This window comes from Triticum urartu, unplaced genomic scaffold (genome assembly GCF_003073215.2).
Source record: "Triticum urartu cultivar G1812 unplaced genomic scaffold, Tu2.1 TuUngrouped_contig_606, whole genome shotgun sequence".
Lineage (NCBI taxonomy): Eukaryota > Viridiplantae > Streptophyta > Magnoliopsida > Poales > Poaceae > Triticum > Triticum urartu.
In genome coordinates, this window is record NW_024116788.1 from 25799 (window position 1) to 47269 (window position 21471).

At 48.1% G+C, this 21471-nt stretch overlaps 1 protein-coding gene across 1 annotated transcript; it reads left to right on the forward strand.

Moving 5' to 3' along the window:
• Window positions 1–10396: 10396 nt before the first annotated feature.
• LOC125530087 lies at window positions 10397–10959 on the forward strand. Its single transcript, XM_048694475.1, has one exon. The coding sequence runs from the start codon at window positions 10416–10418 to the stop codon at window positions 10827–10829; it is 414 nt and encodes a 137-aa protein (XP_048550432.1). The 5' UTR covers window positions 10397–10415; the 3' UTR covers window positions 10830–10959.
• Window positions 10960–21471: the final 10512 nt, after the last annotated feature.

A 21471-nucleotide genomic window follows, 5' to 3' on the forward strand; every position in this document is an offset into this window, starting at 1 on the left:
GGGGAAGAACAGAGAGGAGAGGGGAAAGGGGAAGAACAGAGCGAGCTCGGGTGGACGAAGGGTTTATGTAGGATGACCTTTAGTACCGGTTCATGCCAAGAACCGGTACTAAAGGGGATGGAGGGGCCCCAGTCTGACAACATCCTGCCACCACTCTCATTAGTACCGGTTCGTGGCACGAACCGGTGCTAAAGGTTCGCCACGAACCGGTACTAATGCAAGCGGCCCGGCTAGCCATTGGAACCGGCACTAATGTATACATTAGTGCCGGCTCAAATACAAACCAGCACTAATGTGCTTCACGTTTGACCCTTTTTCTACTAGTGTTCTCGAGCATTTGAGTCATGTCCGCATACTCCTAGGGATCTTTTCGTCTCGAGTCTAAGACGGTTACTAGTCCCTGCTCAAGCTTAATCTCTAGGAGAATATAGTGGAACCTGCGCACACATGCATAACTCATCAATTACATTACTATAACCTCGACTAATAAGGGAAACCGAATATGCATAAGAAAGTAACACTCACTTGAATTTGTAAGGAAAGAGTATTATAGCTTTGTTTTGATTTAATACCAATGATCGTAGGAAGTTGGCCTCGGTATCTTTTTCCTGAAATTCAACCGAATATGAATCTATGAGATTTGTGTTAATGAACCCAATATCACCGATTTGTCTTTTCTTCAATTCGGCGATCTTCAATCTGCATAATATAGTGAGGATAATTATAAATACATGCAATGAAAAAACTGACCTATATATAGAGACTTAATGACAGAAGTAGTACTTACAGACAGTAGCAAGTGACCGTTAATTTATCGAGGGCCTTCTGATTGAAAAACTGGAAGAACTCCTCAAATGGAACATTCAACAGATTAGTTCCAACGAGGTCATGCTCCTCTTTAACTCTCAGCGTCAAAATATTCCTCCCCCCAGACTCTCTGCAGGTTTTCATGTACCAATCATGGAATCTTCACATCATCGTTGTTAGAGATCTTTCATCTTTGACGAGAGGCTTATCGTACTCGTATCTGTGTTCGTCCACCTCCAAGAAATCATAATGTACATCATTGGGCAGGTAATCTCCAAGATTGGTATAACCGGGCACCATCCTCGAATCATTAGTGACGATATCGCTAGACACCTTGAGCGGGGGGCACGATTGGTTTGCTTATTCGCCAAGCTGGGCAATTTTTTTCCCAGCTCGTCGTTCCGCTAACCTTTGATCACTGACAGTACTTCCCGACCGCTCCGCTTCGATAAATGACCTTTCAATAATGTGCTCATAGTTCCCTTTCGGCGGGAGACTTTGGTGGTTTCTTCAGGGCAGCCACAGTGCGCTTCGCTTTCGCCGGATCTATCTTCTCCTCCAGAGGTGGATGTTTCTTTGCTTTCACCCCTTCAAAGAAGTTCGTCACTTCGGCTCGCACGATCTTCACGTTTTCCTCCAGGGTACTCTCGTATGGTAACTTTTCTGGAGTCTTCAGAGAAGGACCAAATCTGTATTTCCTCCCGCCTCTGGCTGTACTGCTAGATGTTGGAGCAAACGGAGCGGATGCGGCTGTCTTCTTTCCTTGCTTACGAGGCGGAGGAGAAGGACTACAATGCACCGGAGCAGCCGGAGCAGCGGCGGGTCTCTTCCGCCCTTGCTAACGAGGCGGAGAAGGAGTAGGCTGGCTGCTCGGGCGCGCCGGCGCAGGCGGAGAAGGAGGCGGAGTGCTGCCACACGCCGGAGAAGGAGGCTGATTGCCCTGATCACTCACCGGAGAAGGAGGCGGAGGAGGAGGCGGAGTTCCCTGACTCGCCGGAGGAGGAGGCGGAGGTGTCCAGTTCGGAAGGTTGATGAGCTCCTTCCGGCATAGGCATGGAGTCAACAGACGAGAACCCGGCCGAGTCTCCCCTTCACCCATAGGGTGGTCAAGCTTGAGGTCCTCAAATCCGTCTGTTATTTCATCCACCATCACCCTAGCATATCCTTCTGGAATCGGCTAGCAGTGAAAAGTTGCGCCAAGTTCAGGAGGTGCAACAAAGCCAACAACCGCCTTGACTTTAAATTTCATCCATTGCATCATAAGGTGGCAATTTTGAGACTCCGTGATGAAGTCCACGGGGTAGCTAGCAGGAGCCGTGAAGACATGCTCCAGCTGAAGCAGCTCGGTTGAAGCCACACTGCTTCTCTGCTGAGATGGCGGGGTAGCTTCGAGGGAAGCTTCGGCAGGTCGCTTGCTGCGATCTGCTTCTCGTTGCTCTATCGCTTGTACCCTTGCGTGCAGTGCCTGAATTTAGGTCTGCTCCACTTTCTTCCTCTTCTCCTGGCATTTGTAACCGCATGTGTCTGGAAACCCAACCTTCCATGAAACGGAGCCTGGCATGCCTCGTGTCCGTCCAGGGTGCTCAGGATTCCCGAGGGCCATTGTGAGCTTGTCGTTCTTTCTGTCTGGAACGAACGTCCCTTGCTGCGCTGCATCGATATACTGCCGAAGTTTCGTGACGGGTATTCGCAGTTGCTCGTTCATCCAACGGCACTTCCCTGATACAGGGTCCAAGGTTCCACCAACCCCGAAGAACCAAGTCCGGCAACGGTCTGGGCAATTCAATGTCTCTGGTTCGACCCCTTTATCAAGCAGGTCATTCTCAGCCTTGGTCTAGAACGGCCGGGCTTTGAGGTAGCCACCTGACCCTGTGCGATGGTGAAGCTTCTTCTTCGCAACATTTTTGTTGTTTGTCGCTGACATCTTCTTACTCTTGTCCGATGTCTTGTGGGCCACAATGTCATCCCACTAATCTCTGATCTTCTCATACCGGTCGGTGAATTCTGGTGTCTCTTCTTTGTTGACAAACGTTGTTTTCAGCTCATTCTTCCACCTCCTGAATAGTTCTACCATCTTCTTAAGAGCATGAGACTTGATCAATTGCTCTATAACTGGCTTCTCCGGATCCTCCTCTGGCGGTAGGGTGAAATTTGCCGTCAGCGCGGTCCAAAGATCATCTTTCTGCATATCGTTGACATAAGACACCTCAGGGTCATCTTTAGCCGGCTTATACCATTGATGGATGCTGATCGGGATCTTGTCCCTAACAAGAACCCCGCACTGAGCAGCAAATGCTTCCTTTGTCCGGATGGGTTCAATCGGTCGGCCATCGCGCGTGATTGCTGTGATCTCAAACCTTTCATCCGAGCGCAGCTTTTTCTTCGGGCCTCGTCTCTTTACCGAAGTTGTGCTCGATCCGGAGGGCTAGAAAAAAGAAGAAAGATGAGAGTTATTAATTAATATGTGTACATACCAAAAAAAATTAATGCATCAATTAGCTATAGTCAGCACATGCTTAATTAATATATATACATGGCCGGACTCCGTTCGGTCACCGGAGCCATCATCACGGTGTCCTTCTTCCACCGGCATTCGGTCACCGGAGCCGTCATCAAGGTGTCCTTCTTCCACTGGCATTCGGTCACCAGAGCCATCATAATCATGTCCTTCCTCCTCCATTGTTCGATCACCGTAGCCTGCTTCTTCACCCTGCCCTTCCAGACCATCGGTTTCGTTGAGAAACGACATGACGGCATCACTTCCGGCTGCGATTATGTCCCCCAACACCACTTCTGTTGCTTCGTCTTGGGGGTGCTCCATAGTTTCTGCACATATTTACAACATGGCAATTATTATTCAATCATGACAGATGGATATATTAGTGGCAAACGTAGAACCAGCTAGCTAATCACAATAAGGAATCATATTAGTGGCCTCGACGCTTCTCTAGGGTTTGGGGTGGCCTCGACAACGCTTCAAGGGTTTCGGGTGGCCTCGACGACAACACTCTTTTAACTTGGTAAATTTGGGTGGCCTCGAGAGGGTTTGTCGGGTAGGGGCGTGGCGGGAGGGGGTAGGAGACTGACATCATTTTTTCTAGGGTTTGGGTGTCCTCGAGAGTTTTGGTCGAGCGAGAGGGGGGGGGGGGGGGGGGGGTCAAGAAATAAAAAGAGGAGAAGATCGTAGAAAAAAAGAAGAAAAAAAGAGGAGAAGAAGAAAAAATAGATTTTTTCCTTTTCCACTTCTTATTTATTTCTCCTCTTCTTCCTCTCCTCTTCTTCTCGTTTTTCTTTTCCTTCTTCCTAAACTAAATATAAACTAAAATAATCCTAAAATTAAACGAAGTTATCGGGACGGGGTATATCGACAACGACATACCCGATAAAAAATAAGAAGACGAAGAAGAAATAAAAAGAAGAGAAAAAGAAAGGAATAGAGGAGAAGATCGAAGAAAAAAAAGAAGAAAAACAAAGAGGGGAAGAAGAAAGGAATAGAGGATCTTTTTCTCCTCTATTCCTTTCTTCTTCTCCTCTTCTTTTTCTTCTTTTTTCCTCTTCTTATTTATTTGTCCCCTTCTTCTCCTTTCTTCCTCTTCTTATTTCCCTTTTTCCTCTCATTATTTTTCTTCTTCTTCCTTTTCTAGCTAGATATATAAAACTTTTCTAAAAATGTAACTTTTGCATACATAAAACTTTTTCTTCTTCTTCCTTCTTCCTTCTCTTTCTTCTTCCTAAATATATAAAACTTTTCTAAACATGAAACTAACCTAAAATTAATGTACTAAATCAGAGAACATACATAGATAAAACTTTTCTAAAAGTCTAAATTTTGCATATATGTATACTGGAAACATCATTACAATTGAAAAAATACATACATACATACAAAAAACATGTAAAAAATACATACATACATACATACATACATATATGAACATACATAAAAAATACATATATCTAAAAAAATACATACATACATATATGAAAATCTAAAAACATGTAAAAAAATAGCATGTATAACTAAAAAAATAGCACGGCGGCGGCGGGGCCGGCAGAGGCGCGGTGCTCCCAGAGGGAGGAGCGCGTGACGAGCGGCGTTGGGGCTAGCAGGGGTGCGGGGAGTGGCACGGCGGCGGCGTCGGGGCAGGGGAGGCGCGCGTCAGGGCAGGGACAGCGCGTGGCAACGGCGTTGGGCGAGGGCGTGGGCGAGGGCACGGGCGACGGCGACGGCGGGGGCGGCGGGCGGCGGCGGGGCAGTCCGGAGACGTCGATGTGCTCGGTGTCGTCGGGGGCAACTGTGCTGATGAAATCTGCAAAATTGCTAAGTGCTACTTATATACCAGGAGCATTGGTCCCGGTTCGTTGCACCAACCGGGACCAATGCCTCCTTTAGTCCCGGTTGGTGCCACCAACCAGGACCAAAAGTCTCTTTTCAGCAGCCCAAAGGGCAGGAAGCAGCGACCTTTGGTTCTAGTTGGTGGCACCAACCGGGACTAAAGGGGGACATTGGTCCCGGTTGGTGCCACGAACCGGTACCAATGCATCACTTTAGTCCCGGTTGGTGGCACCAACCGGGACCAAAGGCCATGTGCTGCCGCATCGTGGCCGAAAGTTTTGTCCCACCTCGCTAGTTGAGAGAGCTCGAGAGGGTTTATAAGCGCTGCTGCGCCAACCCTCTCGAGCTCCTCTCAACTGCAGGCTTTCAGGCTTAATTTGTCACGATGTGCCTGTGGGCCTACTGGACCTCTTGCGGGCCTGAATCCTGGCCCATGGTTGGGTTTATAGTCGTATTCAAGCCGTGGTGGCCCAGTAGCTGGCACTTTTTTTTTATTTTTTTCTTGATTTATTTATTTTGTTTTGTTTCTACTTACAACAAAAAACTTACTGTTGCTATTTTTATTTATTTTATTAAAGTTTATTTATTTTACTTTTATAAAATTTATTTTGTTTCTACTTCTTTATTTATTAAAGTTTATTTTAATTTCATTTATTTTGTTTCTACTTATTTATCGTATTAAATTTTATTTTATTTTATTTTGTTTCTACTTATTTATTAAAGTTTATTTAATTTATTTTATTAAAGTTTATTTTGTTTCTACTTATTTATTTTATTAAAGTTTATTTTATTTTATTTTTTTTCTACTTATTTATTAAAGTTTATTTTGTTTCTTTCTGCTTTTCATGTTTTGAACAGAAAATACTTTGATAATTTCAGTGACATGAATTTTATATAATTTTAGTTTAAAAATACTAGAGGTTTATAAAAACTTTTTAGTTCATTCGTTTTGCTATTAGAGTTTTATAAAAGTTTTTTAGTTAATTTTATTTTTGCTATCATCATTTCATCCACAGAGCATGTGCAAGAAAGTAGAGAGGGTTACGGCAAAAACTGGATGCACTTCGTGTACAAAATGGACAATCTCTTTCGAAGTATCAGGGTTTTATACGGAAACTCGTCTTTTACAAAGGGATTTCATTTTTTAACTTATTTGAACGTCATAGTTTTTCTGTGTTCAAAATGCACCATTCAAAGCCATATCATCAATTTTCAACCCTTTCTGACTTCATTTGTTATTTTTCATACATTTGATGATTATTTTGAGCTATAAGACCCTGAAATTGAAAAGAATTTTAAATGAACTCTGAAAAGGTTGAAACTTGGCATGGTATCATCATTTTATCCACATAGCATGTGCAAGAAAGTAAAGAGGGTTATGACAAAAACTGGGTGCGCTTCGTGTACAAAAACAGACAGTCTCTTTCGAAGTATGAGAGTTTCATACGAAAACTCGTCCGTTACAAAGGGATTTCATTTTTTTAACTTTTTTGAACTCCATAGTTTTTCTGTGTTCAAAATGCACCATTCAAAGCCACATCATCAATTTTCAACCCTTTCTGACTTCATTTGTTATTTTTCATGCATTTACTTATTATTTTAAGCTATATGACCCTGAAATTGAGGGCAACATATAGCTCTCATGAATAAATAAGTGACCAAATTAGTAGAAGTTCATCATCACATTAAAAACAAAGTACATACATAGTTCTCATTGAACAACATATAGCTCTCCGGAGCATCTAGTTAAAACCATACATTGAAACTATGTAAAACCTTTCAATGCAACAACAAATGTGATCATAATCATAACCAAGGTAAAAATTGATCCAACGGCATAATGATACCAAGCCTCGGTATGAATGGCATATTTTCTAATCTTTCTAATCTTCAACCGCATTGCATCGATCTTGATTTTGTGATCATCGTCGACATCCGCAACATGCAACTCCAATGTCATCTTCTCCTCCTCAATTTTTTTTCCTTCAAGTAATTATTTTCTTCTTCAACTAAATTTAACCTCTCGACAATAGGGTCGGTTGGAATTTCCGATTCAACTACCTCCTACATAAATAAAATCTATGTCACATTGGTCGGCATAATTTTCATAAACAATAAATGAACCAAATAGTTATAAAAAGATAATATATACCACATCTGAATCATAGACAGGACGAGGGCCGACGGGGGCGGATACCAAAACCATTGCACTATATAATAACAAGCAATAATAAAAGTTAGAAAATTAGACAAGTATCTATGTAAAGTAAGAATTATTTTTTTTCAAAAACAATATAAGAACAAGAGGCTCACCACGGTGGTGCCCGCGACGAGATCGGCGCGGGTGATCGACGGCGGTGAAGACGGGGACGGCACGTGACAGACCGCTAAACCTATGCAAATCTCAGGGGAAATGGAGTTTGGAGGTCGAGCTTCGAGAGGAGAAAGCTTAACTAGTGTGGCTCGGCCATTTCATCGAACACCTCATGTGCATAGGAGATGAGCTAGAGCACTCAAATGCTCTCTCCTTGCCGGTTAGAAAAAACAAAGCACTGTGGAGTGCTCTGGTGCGGCGATGGGATATATATATGCAACTCATTTGTCCCGGTTCGTGGCTGGAACCGGGACTAAAGCCCAGCCTTCTGTCCCGGTTCAAACCAAGAACCGGGACCAACGGTTATGGACCAGGGGCGAGGCCCATTGGTACCGGTTCGTAACTAGAACCGGGACAAATTGGTCCATACGAACCGAGACCAATGCCTACGAGGCTCCGGCCGGCCCCCTGGACTCATGAACCGGGACGAATGCCCCATGGGTCCCGATTCATGACTGAACCGGGACTAATGGGATTGCCATGCCCAAACCAAAGCCCTGTTTTCTACTAGTGCCGGTTGATCTGCACGTAGGAATTTTTTTATATTATAGCCAATGCACCTATCGTAACCCACATGTGGCCATGGCTCGACGGTGGACGAATCAGAGGAGGGGCGGTCAAGCGGGAGTGCCACCAGCAGTACCTAGCTAGCTGAGTCGCTGACCACTTCGCTCTCTTGTCTCTTCTCTCGCACGTCACATACACTGACACACAGCTGAAGTCCATGCTCCTGCCTTCTCTAGGCCAGGACGCCACTGACACAACTTGAGTCTACACTCTCATGCCAAAGGATGCGATTGTCGCTGCTTCTCCAGCCTCCAACAAAGGACTATGGAATTCACGAGCAGGACCAAGGCACCGACTCAGCACCGATGCGAGCAGGAGGTATGTTCTTCACTATTATGCTCGAGGTGCATCCACTATCTCCTCCATGTGTAAACTGTATGTGTAATGGTGTATGTCGTTGTTTGTCCTGTGGTCATCTGCTAGATAATTGCAGATTGCAGAATGGGATTGGGGTTGCTGCTTCTATGTTCGATTTGTGTGTTATGATTGGTGAAATTGTGACTTTGTGACTTTATGAGTATGTGTGTTACAATCTACCGTTTCCTGTAGGTAGTTTGGTCTAGTTAGTACATTCAGCCATATCATTCATTAAGATGCTAAAGCTGGCCGCTCTCTCATGTTTTTGCACATATTTTAAAATAAGACCACGATAACGCGTTGACGTCCCGCAGGGAAGACACCAAAGTGAAATATCATTCCCCTAGCTAGGTAGGAGAGAACTACAATTTTGTTCGCTAAAAAACATCACTCCTAGCCAACGCTTCAGAATTGCCATGTGAAATGATAAAATTATCATGCGATTACATAAAGATTTACCATGTTATAAAGTAAAAGCTGTCATGTTGTATAAAACGAGTGGTAGAAAAAAGCTATGTTGTAGCAGAGTAAGGGCCTGTTCGGCAATAGCCTAGCTTCCAGATCATGTAAATCCCCAGGGGAGTTGCACCGAACAGTCCAACTCCAGGAAGCTAGCTTCCCAGATCTGAGGGTGGCCGATGTGCAAAAAACTGAAGCGGCGGTTCTGGTCATCCCAGGAAAAGTGAGATCTGGAATTGGCCTAATTTATGAAGTAATGCCACCGCCAAGTGACTCACATACCGATTCGTTACCTTTTCCCTCCGATCTGGGCCAAGCCCATCCTCTCTCCTCCTGTCTACCTCTTGAGCTGACTGGGCTCTAGCCCGCCCAGGCAGGCTGGCCTGCTGGCGCGAATGAGAAGCGGAAGCGAGCCAACCGAACGCTTTTCCATCGATCACAATCCGTCGAAGAAGCTGGAATTGGAAAACAGAAGCGAGATTTCAGGATTTAGAGAAGCTAGGGGACATCCGAACAGGCCCTAATTGCCATGCGTTTTGGGGGATATTCCATGATTGCAGCATGAAGAATTGCCAACCTGGAAAAGAAAATGATGAAAATTGCCATGCTGGCCGCAGGAAATTGCCATGCTATATCAACGAAAAACTGGTGAGAATTGTGGTGCCCTAAAAACAGAAATTGCCATCCCCAAATGTGTTCGCTTAGATTGTGATTAGTTAACCAATTATTGTTGTCATCTCGCAGTTCGCTCAAAGGTTGCATGCACTACGAAGACATTAGAATTCGTGCGTCAAGTTCGACGTGCATGAGGGCGTTCACTGAGAATCCTTACAAATTTAACATCAGATCTCTAACATTTGGGTTAAGATGTTGCTTGGAGTATTTGTTGCTAAATACATATTTTAGGGGCTAAAAAACCACACATTGAACTGGTAAACCAGCAGACCAATCAGTAAAAACCTGAATCGACAAACCTCATTGGTTTGATCACTAGTCCGAATTTTTAAATCCATGTCAACCTACTCGTGTGAATATCCAACGATAACAATGTGTATGAAACTAACCAGAAACAAGTTAATCCTAGATTATGACAAAATGTACAGATAATCACGGATTTTATAGAGCCGTGTGGGACCTCCAGCCGAGCGTGCCGATAGTGGTCTGATCTGACGACGTGCTAGATAGCCGATTGGACGCGCTACACGCTGTATCCACCCAAAACTCACGACATGTCACACGTGACGCGTCCACACGAAAACGCGCACATTTACACTAGATTACGCAGATGTCAAATCTTGGTCAGGCCAAATCAATTCCAGGCTATAGGAACATTTATGCATAGCCAGTTAGCCACCCATGGAAATAATTAAACGTATCCAAAAAAACAAGGGAGAATAGAGAATAAAACCCAAGTCTTCCTCTCAAGAGCAAGAGGAAAGGACAAGGAATATTAACTAGCAACCAAAGAAAGAGTAGACGAGAGAGAGGAGGCGAAATTAGCCAACGCGCGCGTCCATGGCAACCCAGCCACACCAATCGTCCAAGAAATTCCTACAGTGCGAGGCACCCCCGGCGAAACGGAAGATGGGGCCGGAGCAGAAGACGAAGAAGGCCGGGGCGCCAGCACTGGCGGGGAAGGAGGCTTTCACGGCGCTCGAGCTCGACGTGGCCGAGCAGCTCATCCGCCTCAGCGAGAGCAGCGCGTCCTCGGGCGGGTCCTTCTCCTACCTCCGTTCCGTGGACACCCCGACGGCGCCGCCGGCTAAGGGCGCCATAATTCCTGGCGGTTGCGTGGACTGGGAGGAAGATGAGGACGACGAGGTGGCCGGAAGGCAGCGGAGGGTGAAGCGCTACCGCCTGATAAGCGAGATCTACGCCGCGACGGAGCCAATTGGAGAGCGCAGCGGCAGCAGCCGGACGAAGGAATAGATGAGGAGAGATGAGAGGGGAGAGGGACCAACCATCTTGTAATTCAAGTGATTGCTAGGGGGTAGCCTGTAGGTCGAGCTAGCAGTCCTCTCCTTCCTCTCGCCGGGAGGAATCGCTATCACTATCGATCTTGCTGTAAAAGTTTCATCCTTGCAATAAGACTTGTTGGCTGGAGCTGAATCCATCCACGTCGGCTTCCGAATTCTTAACTGAATTTATTTTGTTCCACAGTTGCTAGCTGGCTTGGCTGGATCTCGGCCGATCGACCGATGGACGGCCTTTGCAGATGGATGATCTCCGCGGCGGAGAGGATCAGATCAGGCTTCCTCCTTCGATTTCGTGGTAGCTTGCGACTCGGCGCCTGCGGTCGATCAATCCCTGCCTGCATGCAATTTTTGAAATTAACTATTCCTTGTCCCATGAGGAGCTGCGGTTCACTGAAAGATCGATCGATTGATTCGTGAAATTTGGTGCTTTGTTTATCGGATTTGGGCGGCGACGAGGTGCACTGCTGTCTGCGCTGGTTTGGGAGTCCTATTTCTAGCAGAAATGTTTACTCTGCGTGTGGTAGAACTGTTGATCAGTAGATTTGGCTCTGCAGGGTGCAGGCCGGAGCAGCCGGCGGTTGCAATGTCTTGTTCTCCGGTGGTCGCGCAACTCATAGTTCGACTGTTCGGTATAACACCTGCCTCTTATCTTCATACTGGTTTGGTCGATTTAGGCGAGTCCAATTTCCTTCCGCAGCATTGGAGTGAGGATTGACGATCGAGCTGCTGGATCAGAAACTGGCCGGGGGCGAATGGAATGTTCTAGAAGCGCTTCCATGCCACCCGGTAAGTGGCGGCCAAGCCGGTCATGCGAGAGTTCCATTTCTTGCATCCTCCTCTACGTGGTTTCCTTCCTATATTATACATACCACGATCGAGCTTATCATCTGAGATGACTGATGAGGCTGCAGATAAATTTACTCTGAGCTTTCTGAATTCTGATGCAGGTTGGTGTACTTATCAGATCTATGGAAATGTAATCCTCTTTTTAGCAGTGTCTATTTTCACTTTTGATACTGTGAGACATGACCTCAAAGTTCGTTCTTCAACTGCAAGATTCATCGAGCTAGCACCGATGATGCATGCATGTTTGCAGCGCAATATTGTAATAAAGATATACAGAGGTCCATCGGCTGTGTGAAACTGGTTATATATGCTTACTGGATCTCTAATGTGTTCACAACGTAGGAACAAATTTCTAACATGCTTTGGAACGCTGATTCTTCAAACAGGGGAAAAGAATGAAAGATACAGAGTAGCTTTCTATCATGCATATGTGCTTGGTGACATGGCTTTCTTTGGAGATTGAATGGGATAACTATGACAATGAGGGTTCGAATAATTCCATTAGTGTCACTAAGCAAACTGAGGGTAATGTTATGGAGGAATGGTCTCCCTGAAATAAGGTTGTTTGTTTCGGCTTCAGTTGGGTGATCCGAAGCCAACTGAAGCTGAAACAAGCAAGACCTAAGACTCAGACACCCAAATTGGAAAAGTATAGGTGAATACTAAGGGATTGTGTGTATGTTTTATCGACGAGCCTGGCTCCCCGTTTATAGAACATGCTGTAAATTGGAATACACCGAGCGGCTCAATGCCAGCCACGGTACAGCCTCCTCGTATATATATATATGCAATCAGAAATTACAGAGTTTGTGTACAATACGAATAGACCAACAGAGATGGAAACTAACTATTTGGTAGCTGCTTGACTTGCACTCCACGTTGTTCATCACAATGTGGCTCTGTCGGATGGTCTGACTCTAACACGCCCCCGCAGTCTGAACCGGGCGAGCTCTCGACCTGAAGACTGGAGCGAAACTCTTGAAAAAGAGTAGTAGGCAAACCCTTCGTGAAAATGTCCACAAACTGCGAAGATGAGTGTACATGTAAAACGCGCACATCTCCAAGGGCTACCTTCTCCCGAACAAAGTAAATATCTAGCTCAATATGCTTGGTCCGTCGATGTTGAACGCGGTTGGTAGACAAGTAGACAGCACTGACATTATCAAAGTAGACAATGGTGGCAGTCGAGATTGGCCGTCGAAGTTCCTGTAGGAGCTGCCGAACCCAACATGACTCTGAAACAGCCGCGGCTACTGCCCTATACTCTGCCTCGGCACTAGAGTGGGAGACGGTCGTCTGTCATCGTGCGGACCAAGAAATAAGATTTTCACTAAGGTACATGCAAAATCCAGACGTAGAGCGTCGGGTATCTGGGCAACCAGCCTAGTCGGCATTCGAGTATGCAATGAGAGAGTGAGAAGAAGTGCGATGCAGAGAAAGACCAAGGTCAAGAGTGCCATGGAGATAGCGGAGAATGCGTTTTTTGACAGAGAAATGGGGTTCTCGTGGATCTTGCATATGGAGACATACTTGCTGCACGGCGTAAGCAATGTTAGGACGAGTGTGTGTAACATATCGTAGTACGCCGGCTAAGCTACGATACTGAGAAGGATCGGAAACGGGGGACTCGGATGTGGAGGAGAGTTTTGCTTTGGTATCAATAGGTGTAGTGATGGGATGACAATCACGCACGCCTGCACAATTCAAGATGTCAACAATGTAATTTCGTTGACAGAGGTGGAGGCTAATAGATGTACATGTGACAGAAATGCCAAGGAAGTGATATAGGGGCCAAGATCCTTCATAGCAAATTGGCGTGCCATGGGATGGGTGATAGTAGCAAGAGTAAATGGGGTGGAGGCGGTAAGAATGATGTCATCGACATAAAGAAAGAGATATGTTAAGTTGGTGCCCTGATGAAAAATGAAAAGAGAGGAATCTGATTTGGATTCAACGAACCCAATGGAGCGCGCAAAGGTGGCAAACTGCTGAAACCATGCGCGTGGAGGTTGTTTTAAACCATATAGAGATTTAAGAAGACGACACACATAAGTGGGGTGACGTGGATCAACAAAGCCAGAGGGTTGTTGACTATAGACAACTTCATCAAGATGACCATGGAGGAAGGCATTTTTTTACATCAAGCTGGTGTACGGGCCAAGATTGAGAGATAGCAAGAGAGAGAACAATGTGAATAGTGGCAGGGTTAACAACAGGACTGGAGGTTTCATCAAAGTCAATTCCTGGTTGTTGGGAAAAAGCACGGACTCACGGACTACCAAACAATCTTTGTGACGAGCGAGAGAGCCGTTGGCATGATATTTATGGTGAAAGATCCATTTACTGCTCACAATGTTTGCACCGAGAGTAGCAGGGACAAGAGTCCATGTTTGATTTAGAATGAGAGCATCAAACTCTTCTTGCATGGCTTGACGCCAGTTGGGATCACGTAGTGCCATAAGATAGTTGTGTGGGAGTGGAGAAGAAGCAATAGCAGAGAGGTGAAAGATCCATTTACTGCTCACAATGTTTGCACCGAGAGTAGCAGGGACACGAGTCCATGTTTGATTTAGGATGAGAGCATCAAACTCTTCTTGCATGGCTTGACGCCAGTTGGGATCACGTAGTTGTTGGGGAACGTAGCAATTTCAAAAAATTTCCTACGCACACGCAAGATCATGGTGATGCATAGCAACGAGAGGGGAGAGTGTTGTCTACGTACCCTCGTAGACCGACAGCGGAAGCGTTATGACAACGCGGTTGATGTAGTCATACGTCTTCACGGCCCGACCGATCAAGCACCGAAACTACGGCACCTCCGAGTTCTAGCACACGTTCAGCTCGATGACGATCCCCGGACTCCGATCCAGCAAAGTGTGATGATCTTGATGTTCTACCGTCGCAGGGCTTCGCCTAAGCACCACTACAATATTATCGAGGATTATGGTGGAGGGGGGCACCGCACACGGCTAAGAGAACGATCACGAAGATCAACTTGTGTGTCTAGAGGTGCCCCCCTGCCCCCGTATATAAAGGAGCAAGGGGGAGGCCGGCCGGCCCTTGTGGGCGCGCCAAGGAGGAGGAGTCCTCCTTTCCTACTCCTACTAGGAGGGGGAAAGGAAGGGGTAGAGGGAGAAGGAAAGGGGGGGGGGTTGTCGGTGTCAAAACCGGCGGATCTCGGGTAGGGGGTCCCGAACTGTGTGTCTAGGCCGGATGGTAACAGGAGGCAAGGGACACGAAGTTTTACCCAGGTTCGGGCCCTCTCGATGGAGGTAAAACCCTACGTCTTGCTTGATTAATATTGATGATATGGGTAGTACAAGAGTAGATCTACCACGAGATCGAGGAGGCTAAACCCTAGAAGCTAGCCTATGGTATGATTGTTGATGTATATGTTGTCCTACAGACTAAAACCCTCCGGTTTATATAGACACCGGATAGGGTTAGGGTTACATAGAGTCAGTTACAATGGTAGGAGATCTACATATCCGTATCGCCAAGCTTGCCTTCCACGCCAAGGAAAGTCCCTTCCGGACACGGGACGAAGTCTTCAATCTTATGTCTTCATAGTCCAGGAGTCCGGCTGAAGGTATAGTCCGGCCATCCGGACACCCCCTAATCCAGGACTCCCTCAGTAGCCCCTGAACCAGGCTTCAATGATGACGAGTCCGGCGCGCATATTGTCTTCGGCATTGCAAGGCGGGTTCCTCCAAGTACTTCATAGAAGATTTTGAACACAAAGATAGTGTCCGGCTCTGCAAAATAAGTTTCCACATATTGCCATAGAGAGAATAATATTTACACAAATCTAATCTGCTGACGTATTCCGTAGTGTGACATCACACCACGGCCAAGCTTTTATTCGAACCGTTTTACTGTCCCATCTCAGCGCGTTATGCGAGGCGGTTTCCTTGGCACGTCTTGTTAAAGCAGAGATCGTGTCCCCTTATTCCGGAATTCTCATCAATACGGGCGTGGGTAACCCAACCACGCCATTGATTACGGCGCTTGGAGATAAGCGAGTTTTACCAAGCTGGTGGGGACATGTAGTTGCGTCCACCCATATAAGGGGATAAGGATCCACCTTTTCACCTACGCCTTCTTCCTCCCTTGCTTATCCATTCTCGCGCACTCGAGCTCCAGCGCCCAAGTCCGCATTCCCCATCTCAACCTTCTCCATCTATGTCCGGAGCAGGAGGCAAGTGGATGGCCTCCTCCGTTGCGGAAGGGCACATCAAAAAACTAAGGAAGGCCGGATACCTGTCTAACGACATTGTGCACCGGCTTCCCGAAGAGGGGCAGCTCATCCCCACCCCTAGGCCCCATGAGAGGGTGGTGTTCCTCCCCCATTTCCTCCGCGGACTGGGTTTCCCTCTCCATCCATTTGTCCGGGGGCTCATGTTCTACTATGGCCTGGATTTCCACGATCTGGCCCCGAATTTTGTCCTCAACATCTCGGCGTTTATCGTCGTGTGCGAGGCTTTCCTCTCATCCGCCCCCATTTCGGCCTATGGCTCAAGACTTTCAACGTCAAGCCGAAGGTGGTGCACGGCAACCAGGCGGAGTGCGGAGGCGCCATGGTGGGCAAGATGCCCAACATCTTATGGCTCGAGGGCTCCTTTGTGGAGACCCTGAAGGGGTGGCAATCGGAGTGGTTTTACATCACCGAGCCACGCGACCCTAAGTGGGTCGCAGCCCCCGAGTTCCGGTCTGGACCCCCAACGTGGCTCTCGTCCTGGAAAGAGATGGGCCTATGATGGGGCAGCAAAAAGGAGGTGACCGGACTACAAACATGCACCCAATCCCTGGTGGACAAGCAGCTCAGGCTCGTCAACGTAGTCCAGGTTATGCTCCTCCGCCTGAGCCTCTCGTGTCAACAACAAGCCTTCAATCTGTGGGAGTTCAATCCGGCGCAGCACCGGACTCTGAGCAGGCTCTTCGACACGACATACGAAGATGCCTGGAAGGTGCTTTTCAAGGGCGCCGAGGCTCCCGCATCCGCTACCGAGGATCGCGGATTCAGCGCGCAGCGTCACGCTAGCGCGATGAGTTTTTTGTACCTTTTACAGGGCACTAGTTTTTCATAGTTTAACTCTGTGCGGGATTTAAGCTCCCTTACCTTTGACAGGATTGGCAGGCGAAGTCCGGACGGATCGACTGTCCGTCACCTTTGCCCGAAGACCCAGCCGATGCCCACTTGGCGAAGCTGCTGGTTCCGGCACCCTATGCGGTGCCGGAGAAGAAGGCCAAGAAGAAGGACACGGGGACTCGAAAGAGTGCCTGACGCCCGGATGTGTCCGATTCATTATTCGACGAATCCAAGACGCACTCCTCCCACGAAGACGAGGAGGAGGAAGAAGAGTCCTCTCCCCCTCCAGTGGGGGAAGGGAAGAAAAGGAAGGGCGCCCCAACTGGGGAGGCCGAAGGGTCCAAGAAGGGGAGAACCCTTCCTCCGGACTGCTCCATCGACGCCGACGACGGCGAAGAGGAGTGGCCGCCCAGGGCCAAGCCCCTGGCGAAATCGTAAGTATCTGGATTCCAGAGTAATTCATAGTATTCGTTTATTGCACAGCTTTCCCTTATGTCGAATGTGTTTATGCAGCCCACCCAAAGATCGGCTCGACGCGTCATCGAGCGGCTCACTGGACTCGTCGGATGTGAACTCGCTTCCGGCGGCCTCCTCCCCCCGCCCTACAGACGACACCGAAGCGTTGTCCCAACAGGTTCAAAGCCAGGGGGAGGTGGTCCTGGAGGCGCCGCAAGGCGACCTCCCGGACTCCAGGAGTAAAGGGGATGAAACCCCCCGGGGCTCCAAGTCCGGCCCTAGGCCGGACACCTCTCCGGAACCTTCAAAGGTTCTAGTGTCCGGTGGGCGACCTCCTTCCAAGAGGAGCCAGCCCACTGTGCCGGCGACCCCCGTCCAAACGGAGGCGCCGGACAATCTGTTGGAGGCGCTCCAAGGAGCCTTCATCGACAAGGGGCACTGCACTATTATGAGTGCGGTGATCCAGAAGGTTCAGTCCGCCAAGGGCGGACTGACTGAATCTTGTACTAGCCTTTTAACAGGCTTTGAGGTAAGTAAAGAATGTGTAAATAATATTACCGCACAGATAGTAGCCCCTGATGCTCTGTTTGGCGTTCGAGAAGAAAAGCCGAATAGAGGATCAAATAAAATTCGCAGGAGTCTAACAAAAAGGAGTCAATATGCGTATGCAGGCTTCTCTGCTTGCGTCCGCCGCACTGACCCCGAAAGTGGACACGCTAAAGCAGAGCTCGGGCGTGCCAAGAAGCAGCTCGAGGACAATGAAGGTAAGAAATACCTTGTTTAAATATATATATATATATATATATAAGGTGCAATTGCAAAAGATGATAGGATTATCATGGCTATTGTAGGGGCCACGTCTGAGGTGGCGACCCTTAAGCAAGCGCTGGATGAGGCCGAGAAGAGGGCGGCCACGGAGCGCACCGAGCGGGAGAAGTATGAGGCCGAGGTTGGCAAGGTGCAGCAAGAGCTCCAGGCTCTCATGGAAAAACATGAGAGTTTGGAGCTTGACTCAAAGACGCGAGCGTTCGAGCTCGCGGTGGCTGTTGAAAATGCCAAGTCTGCCAAGGCCAAATCCCAGAAGACCCTCCAGGAGTTGGATGAGGTGAAGAAGATAGCGGCAGGTAAGGCATTATTTATGCAAAGCAAACACATAAATGTGAGTTACTTGTTACTTACCTGAATCCGGAGCTCTCCAGGAGCGTTCGCAGATCTTCCCCGGAGTGTGTCCGATGCCGCCGCATTCTATTGAGCCGAGGATGGCAGCTCGATGGAGAAGGTGTTCTGGTCTCAGTACGCTGAGGCCGGACACCCCGTGCCCCTGAGCGACCAGCTGAAGCAACTGGTCGAGCTCCACAAGGCGGCCTAACAGGCCATGAAGGGCCTCATAGTTCGGCTGTGGCCTGGAGAGGCTCAGCCTAGGAGCTATTTCGGGCTGGTGTGGCGGCTGGTGGAGGCCTGTCCAAGGCTCGAAGTCATCAAGCGCTCCGTCTGCATTGAAGGTGCCCATAGGGCCCTTGCCCGTGCTAAGGTGCACTGGGGCAAGCTGGATGCTAAGAAGCTTGTGAAGGACGGGCCACCAGCGGGGAAAGAGCATCGCAAGCCCGAAAATTATTATAAGGATGTTCTGAAGGGTGCCTGCCTTGTGGCGGATGAATGTTCCAGAGATGTAATTTTTGAGTAAAACTCGCTCGTTTTGTCCTGTGCGCTGAAAACTTGTTCATATGCGCTAAGCAATGCTGTTTGAATTTAAAATATTACCTTCTGTGCGGCTGTTTATCAATTCTGAGAGATGGCGAGTCGTCAGGTTCTGCCCCCGTGCCACTAGTGCTGGGGTGTTCGGGGATAAACCTGAGCGCTCTTTTTCCCATGTTTGGGTCCTTCGAGGGAGGCGCTCAGCCCAACGAACAAGGCAATCGGACTATAATGCGTGAACACTCTCACTTAGCCATAGAATTCTATAATTTTAAATTTCGGCGAAGCCCCTGGTATTCGGAAGACCGAGTTCGGGGCGCTATCCATGCCTTGGCCGGACAGAACCGGTTCCTCGCCCGAAGCGGCATAAGTCTTTAGGGACTCGAAAAAACCTCTCGAACAGCGACCAGCTCTCGCTTCATCATGACAGTCAGTTTTAGCTTTCTCCACTGAGGTGCTCGACCCAGCTCAACTAGGGCACAATCGCAGTGGTTCTCCTAGTGCTACCTTAGCCGATATAGCGGAACGTAAGGCACCAAAACATAGGAGCCGGGCAAACCCAACTATTGACCCAAGACATGATTCGGAGCCGATGCATATAATGCTATAAGTTCGGGGTGCCCCACTTGTTAAAGTGTTCGAACTTCTCACACCATATTGAGGGGTACTAAAGCCCCTGGCATATTTTGGCCGTACCAACGTGTACGGGTGCAACATGTCGTTAAGGAACATATATAAAGAAAAAAGGTAATGCAAAAATAGACGAAAGCTATGCATTGTTTATTAAAAAGGGGTGCGATCAAAGTAGAACGATACAAATAATGCGATAAGTGGACGGTTGGACTAGTTAACATGTCCATTCCAGGGGCAAGCTGCGGAATAGTATGCGGAACAGGTATACTGCTCATGATAGAGACCACCTGGGAGTTCCGTACTGCGGCATGGCTTGTCTGCTTCCCTGGTTCTTGCATCGTTTGTGCGGCAATTGAACTGCCGAACAGGCCTTCCGAAGGATGAAGTCTTGAAAGTAAGAGAAAATTAAAAAAAATAATCGGCAGCCCCTGGTACGGTTTAAGCCGTATTTTTGGGCGTGCCGTGATGGTGCCCCTCCCCCTGTACCCATGGTATCTCTAGAGCGTAGTTATGTACGGGAAGTACTAGCGTCGCCTTTTCGCGAGGGTTGGGGTTGGGGCCGCATTGCTACGCCTGCTCGGATCGTGCCAGGCGGTCTTGATGTTGGTTACTCCGGGCGCGCTTGACGGTGTCTGGTCGTTTAGTGGCCGGACTGGAGAACTGCCTGGAGAGGCTGCTTTGTACTTCCGCTGCAAGGGCCGCCGTGTGCTCCTCCGTTCGGAGGGAGCATTCGGTGTTTCCATTGACCGTAATTACTCCTCGAGGGCCTGGCATCTTGAGCTTAAGGTATGCGTAGTGCGGTACCGCATTGAACTTAGCGAATGCGGTTCGCCCGAGCAGTGCATGATAACCACTGTGAAACGGGACTATGTCGAAGATTAACTCCTCGCTTCGGAAATTATCCGGAGATCCGAAGACCACTTCAAGTGTGACTGAGCCTGTACAGTTGGCCTCTACACCTGGTATTACGCCTTTAAAGGTCGTTTTGGTGGGCTTAATCCTCGAGGGATCTATGCCCATTTTCCGCACTGTATCCTGGTAAAGCAGGTTCAGGCTGCTGCCGCCGTCCATAAGGACTCTAGTGAGATGAAATCCGTAAGTAATTGGGTCTAGAACCAATGCGGCGAATCCGCCATGACAGGTGCTAGTGGGATGGTCCCTTCGATCAAAGGTGATCGGGCAGGAGGACCATGGGTTGAACTTTGGGGCGACTGGCTCTACCGCGTATACGTCCCTTAACGCGTGCTTCCGCTCCCTTTTGGGGACGTGCGTTGCGTATATCATGTTCACCGTCCGCACTTGTGGGGGAAAACCCTTCTGTCCACTATTGTTCGGCGGCCGGGGCTCCTCGTCGTCATCGCTATGCAGCCCCTTGTCTTCATTTTCGGCGTTTAACTTGCCTGCCTGCTTGAACACCCAACAATCCCTATTGGTGTGATTGGCTGGCTTTTCGGGGGTGCCATGTATATGGCATGAGCGGTCGAGTATTCGGTCCAAACTGGACGGGCCCCTAGGATTCCTTTTGAATGCCTTTTTCTGCTGGCCGGATTTAGAGCCTCTGAATCCGGCATTAACTGCCGTATCATCAGCATTCTCGCCGTTAATGCGGCGCTTCTGCTTGTTGCGATGCGACCTGCCACTACTGTCCCTGGTGTCCGAATTACCAGGGTTCTTGGTCATATTGTTGCTACAAGCAAGCCAGCTGTCTTCTCCCGCGCAAAAGCGGGTCATGAATGTCGTGAGTGCTGCCATAGATTTCGGCTTTTCCTGACCAAGGTGCCGGGCGAGCCACTCGTCACGGATATTATGCTTGAAGGCTGCTAGGGCCTCAGCGTCTGGACAGTTGACTATTTGATTTTTCTTTGTTAGGAACCGT